Raw genomic sequence first — 12,727 nt, 5'->3', positions numbered from 1 at the left:
CCTTCTTTGCTATCCTTATCTTATTCTAGTATTGACTCGTGTGGGAGCTGCTTAACATGGGCAAACTGGCCTATTGCAGTTATCCTCACTTACAGCAGAACAGGAGTGGTGAGATAAAGCTTTCTCAAACGACATTATACACCTTAGGAGGCGATTTTCACAGTAAAGGGGTTAGATATAGCCTTCATTAACCACTTCACCACCGGAGATACCTCTAAAGCTGAAGAGAATAGTCCGGTGGTTGCAAGAATGAAGAACAAACTCAACTCACATCACATCACACAGGACAGACTCATACTGGTGGTTTTTCCCTCACTCACCTCCCCCCCCTCTTCCCTCCCTTTCTCTTCCAACCCCCCTACCCCTCATCCCCCCTAATCAAAGATGATTTACGACAGACAGGAGAGCATGTAACATTCTAGTTCGTCGCGGGATCAACAGATGTCTTTGGCAGTCATCGTTTTTTCTTCTGTCTGTTTACGTTTCTCGGTGGATAAACTGAACTTAATATGAGTGCGAAAGGACACACATACCACATCTGTAAACGGTACAAATGCAAATAATAAATTATATATATATAATATATATATATATATATATATATATATATATATATATATATATATATATATATGAAGGTTAAGGTAAGGATGTTCTTAAATGTCAGGCAGCAAAATAAAATGGTTAACCCTACAAATGTAAATAAATATTCAATCAATTAATCAATCATTTCCTGTGGCACCCCACAGGATGCATAGGACCTCAATGAACTCTCTCCACCAATATTTGTCTCTTGCCATCTCCTTCAGGTCCCACCAACACTCCTCTCCTCCTCCTTTTTTCATTGTCCTCAACCAGGTTTCCCTCGGCCTACCTCTACCTCTTCTTCCTCTAGCAGTCCACTCTGGCACATCCTGTATTAAACTACCTTCTTTTCTGTATATGTGCCCCAGCCACTTCCAGCGAGACAGTCTCACATATTCATTAACTGGTTCCACTCTCGTAATATCCCTTACTCTTGCATTTGTAACTCTGTCTTGCCATTTTACCCCAAGAATCCTTCTCAGTATTTTATTCTCAAATCCTAATACTTTCTGATCTGTTGCAATTGTACTGTACCATGACTCATGCCCGTAAATTAAAATTGGTTTAACCATGGACTTGTAAATTTTCACTTTAGTATGTACCGAAAGCATATTATTATTCCAAACAGATTTCAACATTCCAACAGCTCGCCAAGCCTGTCTAATCCTCTCCTCAATTTCACTGTTTAATGATCCATTAGATGATACAATCGTTCCCAGATATTTAAAGTTTTCTACATTCTTCACCACATTATTCCCAATTACACAATCGATTTGGTTTTCCACATTCATATTATAAATTACTAAGAATATACTGACAGACCGTGTATTCAGCTGTGGCATGACACACTGATGCATGAAGTTATTTCCATAAGAAATGCATGAGCATTAATCAATATGTTTCTATATGTCATTCGTTAGTCTTGTGTGCATGGATTTACGCTTCCTGCTGATGTGTCAAGGAAATATGTATGACTATTCCCTGTCGTTTTACCTCTTTAACGATAATATATTGTATACAGTTTTCAGGCGTTAATCCAAACTGTTTACGCCGTATATGTGTAGGACTGGGCTATATTAATCAGTGGGATATAATATTCTACAGTGTACCTAACCACTGCAAAGAGTATATCAGTAACACAATATACTATGTTTGATGTTTATGGATACTTTTAGCAATGCGTGTAAATTACGTAAAAAAAAAAATGAAGAAGAGACATATACACAAAGCTTAATGCTGATAATTTCGCGACTTTTTAAAATTAATATCGAGAAGCAAATCGTATTCCGCGGGCTGTGAGGGGTGCTTTCCTGTCTTCTATATCATCTTTACCCCCCCCCCTCTCTCTCTCTCTCTCTCTCTCATAATCCGATTCACACCGGAGGGATTTTTTTTCTCTCCCACAGGAAAGGGCTATAAGGGCAAATTTTATGCCAGCTCACAATGATGCTGAAAGTCAAGGATAAACAGAAGTGCCGGGATGAAGAAAGTACCTTTCTCTCCCTCTATCAGTCAATCAATCTGTCTATCTGGCTATCTACAGTATCTATCTCTAACTCTATGGCTATCTACATTATCTATCTATCCATCTACGGCTATCTATAGTCTCTAAGTCCATCTGGCAAGCTATCTAAAGTCAGTCAGTCTATCTATACTTCTGGCTATTTACAGCAACTATATAATATCTATCTATCTATCTACCCATCGAGCTGCCTACAGTAGCTACTTATTCATCGCTATCTACAGAATCTATCTATCTACGGCTACTTACAGCATCTCTATCTGTCCATGTCCGTCTGTCAACAGTATGTAAAACTATCCATCTATTTCTATCTCTGGCTATCTACCTACAGCATCTATCTATATATCAATCTACAGTATCTATATCTATTTACAGTACCTTTCTATTTATTTATCTATGACTTTCTCTACAGTATCTATCTATCTATCTAGCCACACGCCTTGGTCCAAGAAAGGGTGGCCAAAGACGAATCGCCTTCAAGTCATTCTGTCCTCTGCTATCAAGCTGCCTTCTCACCAACTCTCACACACCCTCACTCACACACCTCTCTATCCCTATCCCTCCATCTCATCCTCGGACTCCCTCTCCCTCCCTCTCTCTCTCTCTCTCTCTCTGACAAAGAACAAGAAAATAAAGCAGGAGAAACCAAGAATTATTAACATACTGTATTCAATAACTCATTATTCAGGTAAAAAAAAAAACTAATTGATTTTGGAGAGAGAGAGAGAGAGAGAGAGAGAGAGAGAGAGAGAGAGAGAGAGAGAGAGAGAGAGAGAGAGGTAAAATGATTAAGTAGTTCCCATCGAAACTGGTCAGGCATTCAGTCACTCATCATATAATTCCTAGACCAAAAAACATTAAGTCTGCGATAATAAAGGAACAGAAATAATGTCTTGTATAATAATAATAATCTATCTATCTATCTATAGCCCGACGCCCTAATCCCGCAAAGGGTGGCCGCAGACAAAACGCCTCCAGGTCACTCTGTCACCCACCATTTGACTCCCCTCCCCCCAACTCACCCCCCCCTCCCTCATATACCTCTCAACTCCATCCCTCCACCTCATCCTCGGTCTACCCCTCCCTCTCCCTCCCTCCACCTCACCTACATACACCCTCTTAGTCAGTCTTTCATTCTCCATCCTCTCCACATGTCCAAACCACCTCAGTGTATTTCTCCTAATCTTTTCAACCACATCCACATCTACCCCACAATAATAAAGGAACAAAAATAATGACTTGCATAATAAAGTGCAATGTAGCCTAAAAAAAAAAAAAAGTGTCGGAACATCCCTCGCTTCAATATAGGAAGGAAAGAAAAAGTAGCATAAAAGTAGCATAAAAAGTAGCAAAACTAGCAAAAAGTAGCATGAAACAAAAGTAGCAAACATATGTAGCATAAAAAAATAGCATAAAGTCGCACAAAAAGTAGCATAAAAAGTAGCACAAAAAGAAGCATAAAAAGTAGCATAAAAAGGAGCATAAAAGTAGCATAAAAGTGGCATTAAGGGAGCATAAAAGGTAGCATATAAAGTTGCATAAAAAAAGGAGCATAAAAAATAAGCATAAGAAGTAGCCTGAAAATAAAAAGTAGCATACAAAAAGAACATAAAAAGTAGCATAAAAAAGTACACAAAAAGTAGCATTTTAAAAAGTAGCATTTTAAATTATCATAAAAATACGAAAATCATAAAAACTGGCCAACGAGAACCGAACGCAACTCACTTCACTCACAAATCAATCTACAAATATCTGATAGTGCAATAAAGGAGTAATTAGTAAAGAAATGTGTAAAGGAATAATTAATGGGTCTAGAATTCAATAATGGATAAATAAAGGTATAGAGGTAAGTAAAGGAGTAATAAATATCTCATACAGGAATAATAAATAAGTTCAAAATTCAGTAAAGAAAAACGAATTAAAGGAAGGTAAAATATATAAAAGGTCGAATTCAATAAAGGTAAATAAGAAGACAATTTCAATAAAGGTAAAATAAACGACGAATTAAAGACAAATTCGGTAAAGGTAAAATTAATGTCGAATTCGATAAATAAAAAAACATTCAGTAAAGGAAAATAAAACATTAAATAAAGGATAAATAAAAGCCTGTATTTCTTAATCTGTAATTCAGTAAAGGATAAATAAAGTCCTGCATCCTTATGGCCTTTTATTTCTATACATGAAATGGATGAAGTAAAAAGATAACTATAGTAACATGTTTTCATCAGGTATCGTAATGACGGAGGCCTGGCGCCGTGGGGAAGGCAGCGAGGAGGAGGAGAGATGAAGGAAAAAGGGGAGGGAGGAGAGACGGAGGAGCAGGAGGAAAGATTGAGGAAGAGGAGGAGGAATGATGGAGGAAAAGGAGGAGATGTGACGGAGGAAGAGAAAGAAAAGACAGAAATTAGAGAGGGGGAGAAATGGCTGGGAAGGATGAAATGAGACATAAGAGGAGAGGAGAGGAGTGGAGGGGTCACGAGAGGAGAGGAGAGGATTGGAGAGGAGAGGAGAGGTGAGGTGAGGTGAGGTGAGGACAGAGTAAGAGGAGGAGAGATGAAAAATACTCTACCACATGTGAGAGGAAGGTTCTGCTTAAGGAAGAAATACTTAATCCCTTTAGCACGAAGACATCATTTTTGTTTCCTTGCTACTACCAGACGATTTTATTCAGCTAAGGAGAGATTGTTCGATCCAGGAAGGGCAAAAAGCCTTCAATAACCCTTTCACACACAAAAAAATAGTAATAAAAAATCAATAAAAATGCCATAGGATGAAGAAAATTATCTGGAAGTAGCAAGAAATATGACCTCGGCAGATCGTAAAGGGTTCACGTATATGACAGGTTCGAGTCACAGGCTAATCACAGAACCACCCAATGATCGGGTCTGTGGCAGAACCGCTGGGAAGGAGGAAGAACTGAGGGCCTCTTATCTTAACCAACTTTTGTTCACATTAGTCTTCAGTGCATTAAACACACTCCCTATAAACCTGTCCCTGTGACGATAAAACTTAAGAGCTTTAATTATGGTAATTAGTTTTTCAGTATTAAGCGCAACTCGAATTTGCTCCAAGAAAAAACAGAGATAACTTAGTCAATCGGTTCTTCCATATTACTGCAACTCTGATTTATTGCAACAAAAACCAGAGGCAACATAAAACCAATAAAACTGTACCTTCGATTATGTTTGGATACATTGGTTGTGTAAGACTGGAATTAGTAGGTAGAATCTAAGTTACGTAACAATTCTTTAAAGCTGCCTGTTCTGTAATTCTGGTCAGTGATTAATATATTTTCAGTGATATTTCTCAGTATTTTATTTTATTCTTGCTTCGTTATTATGCCATTTCAAAATTTCAATCTGAACCTTGTATTTTTCAGAAAGCTCTCATTCGGCGGTTCTACTATGCTTAATATTTAACTCTGGTCAACTATTTATTCTAGTAATTTTGCAATACTCCTCCATAGTTCTTACCAAATTGCTACTTGTCTTCCTTCGCAATGACATGCTGCTGAAAACTACATATATATTGTTCTTTCTATGTCAAAAAATGTTCAAAAAATATATCTACCTTTTCGATTTGGCAAGATGTTTCAGAAATTATAATTTTTTTTTTTAATTTCTTTTAGAGATTCTTTCCTTTTTTTTTTTTTCTTTTTTTTTTCTTTTTTTTTCCAGAGATTCTTTCCTCCAGCAGTTCTTCCACATCCCAGATCATGGAGTCTTTTAGCAGGAGACTCAGGTGATTAGAGGTATGCTGCTCTCACCTGGGCGCTCAGCCACATAAACAAAGAACCAGTAATGGACAGCAACATTAGACACATAACCAGCGCTTGGTGACCCGAGTTTCACTTCTTGACCTTACTGTTGGCTTAGAAAAACCCTTGATTCAGAGGACGTAATTCCTGGTTACTTTTTGCGATTTTCAGATGATTTTACATAACTCAGGAAAGATCTCTTGGATTGAAGAGGTTAATTAAGGCTGCGTCTAACCCCTCCAGTTCCCATATCGTCGCCTGAGCTGAATAAAATCGTCAGGAGGCGGAAAAGAATACGAAAAACTACATCATCTGAGTGAAGTGTTTAAAACCTGACGTAGACGTACAAACTCTACACATTAACACACAACCATCCTTCAGCAACTCGGAGTATATAAACCTACACGTAAATTTACTATACACTGGGGGGGCAAACAATCTTTACAACACACACACACACACACAATCAGAGGGGAAACAGGCATCTCTCTCAGTTATAGGAAGGTGGGGGCTTTTATAAATAGACAATCTCTTCTATCATGTACAGGAAAAACAAAGGGTCAACGTTTTCTTTTCAGTGAAAGGGAGGAGAAAGACATGTTTATTATACAAGGGGGTATCTTGGGTCCCTCACTGTTTTTACCATCAACGAGGAACCCAGCGTAGGAAAAGTAGGAGGACTTGAGGACAGTCTAGCAAGGATATCAAAAACTGAAAAAAAAAGGTGTCCCTCACGCTTGCCTAGGAAGACAATGGGACTCGTTTGCGTCTTCACGGCATCATGGAAGCCATAAAAACATCTAGTCGAGCTGATATTTGCTTCCGTTCCCAGACCCCGTAAAGACTCCCAATAAAAATACTAGGTGGGAAAACTTAGGACTCTAGAAGATATACTAGAAGTGAAAACTTAGGACTATAGAAGAAGTAAAGTAATCTAGAGGAGTAATGTTCAACAGTGACTAATCGTATCACAAGAAGGGGTCACTCTTGTCATCAACAAGAGACCGAGATTTCATCTTCAAATACAAGTCAACGTCTGGAGGTATGCGAGGAGGTAGAAAAGGAGGTGGAGGAGGAAAAGGAGGAGGAGGGGAAAAAAGAGGAATATCAAATGGTGGATGAAGGTTGGAAGAGGTAGATTCAGCTGGCAATACAGGAACTGAATTTTGCAGGTGAGATGAAAAAAGAGGACTTTCTAAAAACCTTGAACAAGGAGGAGGAATTAAATGTGGATAAAGAGAGGGAGTTGGAATACTTAATGGAGGTGGAGGAGGAGGTAAAGGTGGTGGCAGAGAGCAGAAAGAACAGCAGTTTTTTCCATGGCTGTCACTCTCATCTGGACAGCCCTCATCCTCGAAGTCCCAAGTCTCGTGAAGTGGGTGATGGTCTCCTCTCTCTTCACTCTCTTCAGGTGGTGTAAAAGGATCAAAACTTACATCCATAAACGGGTAAGAACTACCGAAATCTAAAATGGAATCACTTGCACTCCTCTGGTTATCTATATCAGCGTTAGTCTTACATTTAACTAACCGACAGAGGAACTTGAAGCAATCACATCGAGCCGAGGTGTTCGATTCGGAACATCCTTGCATTTCACGATTTTCATGTTTCCTTGACAAGTCAGAATTTTCAGTTTTGGAATCCACACACAGATCCCCGGAAGTCAAAGGTCCATCCATAACATAACCAGGCGCCCTAATGCTTGTTGGGTTCAGCGTAGGTGGTTCAAGAGGTTCAGGTTCACTAGTTCGGTTCGACTGCCCCGAGAATGAGAGTAGATGGACAAGAATTGGGTTTTTTGTCAAGCTGTGCCCTAGTGGAGGGGTAGGGCTGAGGGAAGGCTGTGAAGTAGTGTAAGGGGGATGTGTAGGACTGTGAGAAGGATGTGAACTGATGTTAGGGGGATGTGATGGACTGTGAGATGGAGGAGGGGATCTGTGAGAGGGATGTTGAGAGTTGTGAGATGGCTGTAAAGTGATGCTTGAAGAATGCTGAGAATTGTGAGGAGAAAGAAGTCTGTCAGAGGGATGCAGGGAAATGTGAGATGGGTATGAGATGTGAGAGGGTTGTGAGAAGCTGTCAGAAAGATCTGAGGAGTTGTAAGTGGATTCTGCGGTACCATGGCAAGGAAAAACAGGTGAATAGAGACCAAATCTTAAAATGCAATTGAGGGGCCTGGTGGTAGGGGTAGTGGTGGTGGCAGTCGTAGAAAGTGCTGTAGTTAGTGTTGTAATGGTCGTCGCAGGGTTAGGTGGGTCGTCTTTAGTGGCAAGAACGGTCATAAGTGCGGTAGTGTGAGAGTCAGACGAGGTAGAAAATTTTTTTGCTCTGGCATTGGTGGCTAAAACGCTCCCAAAGACAGAACTGGTGTCCCTTTTCATACGATAATTTGGTCTGGAAATACCAAGATAAAAAGCACGAGGGGTAGCTGCGAGGATGGCAGCGGTAGTCTTGGTCCTGGTGGTGTGTGGTGTAACGGTGGTGTGTGGTGTAACGGTGGTGTGAGTAGTAAGTGGTTTGGCAGTGGGTGACTTACGTGGTGTAGTGGTATTAACGGTATTGGATTTAATGGTAGCAGCAGCTGGTGTAGTGTAAGTCAAGGTTGAAAACAGTTCAGCCGTTGTCAAAACAGTAGATGGTTTCGTGTTACTTGAAGCCCTGGTTAAATTATTACGTGGCACAGTCGCCATTGTAGCACTGGGTAATTTAGCAAGAGTACGATGGGTAGCGCTAGTCAAATTATTAGGTGGCACAGTCAAAACAGTACGTGAGTTAGTGACAGTAGTCGTAGATAAATTAGTAGCTGGCACAATCGTAGTCAAAATTTTGGGTGATTTAGTAGGAAGAGGTGTTGTAGAGTTATTTAAATCATAATCTGGCGTAACCAAAACAGTAGGTGGTATGGTGACGGCAGGTGTCTTAGTGGTTGCATTTAATTCATTCCTTGGAACAGCTGTAACCGAAAATTTGGGTGAATCAGTAGAAACAGGTGTAGTCAAATTATCAGCAGGTGTAACCAATACATTAGGCGATATAGTGATGGTAGCTGTGTTTGTGGCAGTTAAGGCGCCCGTAGAAGGAAAGGGTAGGCCAGGAGTAGGAACGCCAGGAGTGGAGAAGGGGAGACAGTGGCTGCATCGGCGGTGGAGCTACATTCCAAATCTGTCTTAAGGGCCTCCATGATGGATTTCCCCTTCTTGTTGTCGCAGGGGGTCTGACGAAGGCGCTCCACCGTGTCCTGGCAGCGCAGGTACTCGTCCAGCCGGCCCTTGTCCACGCACACGGACTGTCGCCACTTCTTGAGCCAGGGTTCGATCCACCTGTGGGTTAGAAAGGGGTGAGGTAGTGTGGATTGGATGCATGGGTGGATAAACAGGATGATTGGATGGATGGACAGATAGATAAATATAGATGGATAGACAGATATAGATAGATAGATAGACAGATGGACTGATAGACTGATTTACTGATGGACGGATGAATACTGATAGATAGATGGATAGACGTGGACAGATAGACAGACTGAAGGATATAGATAGACAGACTGCTTGACTGACTGACTGACGGTTGGATGAATACGAAGACAGACAGATAGATGGATTCACGGAGAGAGAGAGAGAGAGAGAGAGAGAGAGAGAGAGAGAGAGAGAGAGAGAGAGAGAGAGAGAGAGAGAGAGAGAGAGAGAGAGAGAGAAAAAAATTATCACGTCCTACAGTAAGAGGAAACTGATATCAAACAATACTATGGCTCTACATCCTTCCCATAGCACTTCTTCGTGACTAGCATCATATTCTAGTCTTAATCTCCTTCTACAGCTCAGTATTCGAGATGGAGAGACGGCAATATTAGGCCAAGTTAGAGTGAAAGGAGCATAAACATCCCAAGGAAATTTGAATGAAAGGATCTGATGGTGGAAAGAATAAAACAGATGTCAATTAAGAAGTTAACCCTCTCGAGCGCAGCGTTTTCTAAAGACTGAACTCGTGCTTTGCGACTATGAGACAGTAGGGGAAGGGCGGTACGCTAAGGACCTCTCCGGCGCGATCCAGCAAACACCAACCCTGGATTATGGAGGGCTAAATCCAGAGGCCATGATGTTATTTTAGGTATGTTATTTTAGGTATGTATTTAGATATGATATTCTAGCTGTGTATTTAGGCGTTTTGTTTTAGGTATGTATTTAGGTATGCTATTTTAGGTACAGTATGTATTAAGATATGCAATTTTAGGTATGTATTAAGGTACCGGTAAGCTATTTTAAGTATGTATTTAGGTATGCGATTTTAGGTACGTATTTAGGTATGATATTATACCTATGTATTTAGGTGTTTTGTTCTAGGTATGTATTTAAGGTATGATATTTTAGGTATGTATTTAGGTATGCTATTTTAGGTATGACTACAGATAATTGGGCGCTGTCGAGGGGCCTACACATGGTGACGCTGTTCTTTCTGGGTGCAGCAGCTGCGGCGTCCACACGGGAGTCAAACTCAATATTTCTCTGCACCTCGCCGTGGGAAGGGCCCTGGTCCGACCCTGGTGAGGCGCTGTCTACCACAAGGGGACGCCGGATCCCTACATGGTGTATGTACGGTACCTGTGGGCCCCATAGAATCACCTGCTTACCTGTGGTCGACGGGTATGCTCGGCCAGACAGATCGGGGTTCACTAAGAAGGAGGAGGAGGAGGAGGAGGAGGAGGAGGGAGAAGAAGAAGAAGAAGAAGAAGAAGAAGAAGAAGAACAACAACAACAACAATAGACAGTTATCAGGAAGTTAGAGGTGAAGTTAGAACAAGCAGAGATGAATAATTTATCCAATATTATAATCGCAGTTTCAGTTGTGTAGGCCGAAGTTAGTAAGAAAGACGGAGAGTGGCGCACCAGTGAAGTTAGTGAGGTTAGAGGTGAAATTAGCAGCCAGACACCCTATGCCCAGTTACTGATGAAAAATGGCAGAAGTAAATTAATTGCATAAAGGTGAAGTCAGAGAAGTTAGGGGTGAGGTTAGTGAAGTTAGAGGTGAAGTTAGAGGTGAAGTTCGTAAAGTTAGAGGTGTTGTTAGTGAAGGTAGATATGTCAGAGGTGAAGTTAGTGAAGTCAGAGGTAAAGATATTGAAGTTGCAGGTGAAGTTAGTGAAGTTAGAGTTGAAGTTACTGAAGTTAGAGTTGAAGTTTGAGAAGTTAGAGGTGAAGCTAAAGTTCGTGAAGTTAGAGGTGAAGTTACTGAAGTCGGAGGTTAAGCTAAAGTTAGTAAAGAGGTGAAATTAGTGAAGTTGAGGTGAAGTTAGTGAAGTTAGAGGCGAAGTTAAGAGGTGAAATTAGTGAAGTTAGAGGCGAAGTTAAGAGGTGAAATTAGTGAAGTTAGAGATGGTTAGTGAAGTTTGAGGTGAAGTTAGTGAAGTTAGAGGTGAAGTTAGCGAAGTTAAAGGTGAAATTAGTGAAGTTAGAGGTGGTTAGTGAAGTTTGAGGTGAAGTTAGTGAAGTTAGAGGTGAAGTTAGCGAAGTTAAAGGTGAAATTAGTGAAGTTAGAGGTGGCTAGTGAAGTTAGAGGTGAAGTTAGAGGCCACAGACTCACCCAATGCCACAGTCGCAGTTCCAGTTGTTGTTGTGCATGCTGAGGTCGGTGAGGAAGACGGAGTGGGGGGTGCCGGGGAAGCCTGTGGTGGACGGCTCCCCTAGCTTCTTCATACTGTTGTTCACCGCCGCTACTGACACGTACCTGGTGGCGCGGTTAGTGGGGTTAGTGGTTAGTGGAGATGTTAGTGGGGTTAAACAGGGGTAGGGGTTTGTGGGAAGATGTTAAAGGGTTAGTAGGGTTAGTGGTTAGTGGGGTAAATTGGGGTGGAGGTTAATGGAGATATTAGTGGGGTATAGAGGGTGGGGTTAGTGGGAAGATGTTAGAGGGTTAGTGGGGTAAATGGAGATGTTAGTGGGGTTAAATAGGGGTAGGGGGTAGTGGGGAGATGTTAGAGGGTTAGTGGGGTAAATAGGAGTAGGGGGTAGTGGGAAGATGTTAGAGGCGTTAAATACAGGTAGAGGTTACTGGTGAGCGGTTAGAGGGGTTGGTGGTTAGTGGGGTTAGTGGTTACTGAGGGAAATTAAGGTTGGGGTTAGTGGGGAATGTCAGTGGAATAATTCTGGAGTAGACTTAGAGGGGTGATGTTAGATGAGTGTAATTATGGGGTAGAGAGTTAGAGGGAGAAGTGGTTGGAGGAAGAAGAGGTTTGGTGTGAAGTTAGAGGAGGGGGTGTGAAGTTAGAGGAAGGGGGTGTGAAGTTAGAGGAGGGGGTGTGAAGTTAGAGGAAGGGGGTGAGAAGTTAGAGGAGGGGGTGTGAAGTTAGAGGAGGGGGTGTGAAGTTAGAGGAGGAGGTGTGAAGTTAGAGGAAGGGGTTGTGAAGTTAGAGGAAGGGGGTTTGATGTTAGAGGAGGGGGTGTGAAGTTAGAGGAGGGGGTGTGAAGTTAGCGGGAGGGGGTGTGAAATTAGAGGAGGGGGGTGTGAAGTAAGAGGAGGGGGTGTGAAGTAAGAGGAGGGGGTGTGAAGTTAGAGGAGGGGGTGTGAAGTTAGAGGAGGGGGTGTGAAGTTAGAGGAGGGGGTGTGAAGTTAGAGGAGGGGGTGTGAAATTAGAGGAGGGGGTGTGAAGTTAGAGGAGGGGGTGTGAAGTTAGAGGAGGGGGTGTGAAGTTAGAGGAGGGGGGTGTGAAGTTAGAGGAGGGGGTGTGAAGTTAGAGAAAGGGGGTGTGAAGTTAGAAGAGGGGGTGTGAAGTTAGAGGAGGGGGGTGTGAAGTTAGAGGAGGGGGGTGTGGTTAGAAGAGGGGGTGTGAAGTTAGAGGAGGGGGGTGTGAAGTTAGAGGAGGGGGTGTG

General features: G+C 41.8%; 1 protein-coding gene across 1 annotated transcript in view; it reads right to left on the bottom strand.

The window, feature by feature from the left end:
- Positions 1-8,347: 8,347 nt before the first annotated feature.
- Positions 8,348-12,727, bottom strand: part of chp (leucine rich repeat containing G protein-coupled receptor chaoptin) — a 166,234-nt gene continuing 161,854 nt past the window's right edge. Inside the window, exons 13-14 of the mRNA XM_080270726.1 lie at positions 11,442-11,585; positions 8,348-9,184 (exon numbers count right to left, since the gene is read on the bottom strand). Coding sequence (XP_080126852.1) covers positions 8,926-9,184; positions 11,442-11,585 — 403 coding nt within the window. The 3' untranslated portion in view covers positions 8,348-8,925. The remainder of the gene's footprint in view (positions 9,185-11,441; positions 11,586-12,727) is intronic.

This window comes from Coenobita brevimanus, chromosome 42, assembly GCF_032717465.1.
Source record: "Coenobita brevimanus isolate Jiangsu-jjx chromosome 42, ASM3271746v2, whole genome shotgun sequence".
Classification (NCBI taxonomy): Eukaryota; Metazoa; Arthropoda; class Malacostraca; order Decapoda; family Coenobitidae; genus Coenobita; species Coenobita brevimanus.
This window is presented reverse-complemented; position numbering and strand designations above follow the sequence as displayed.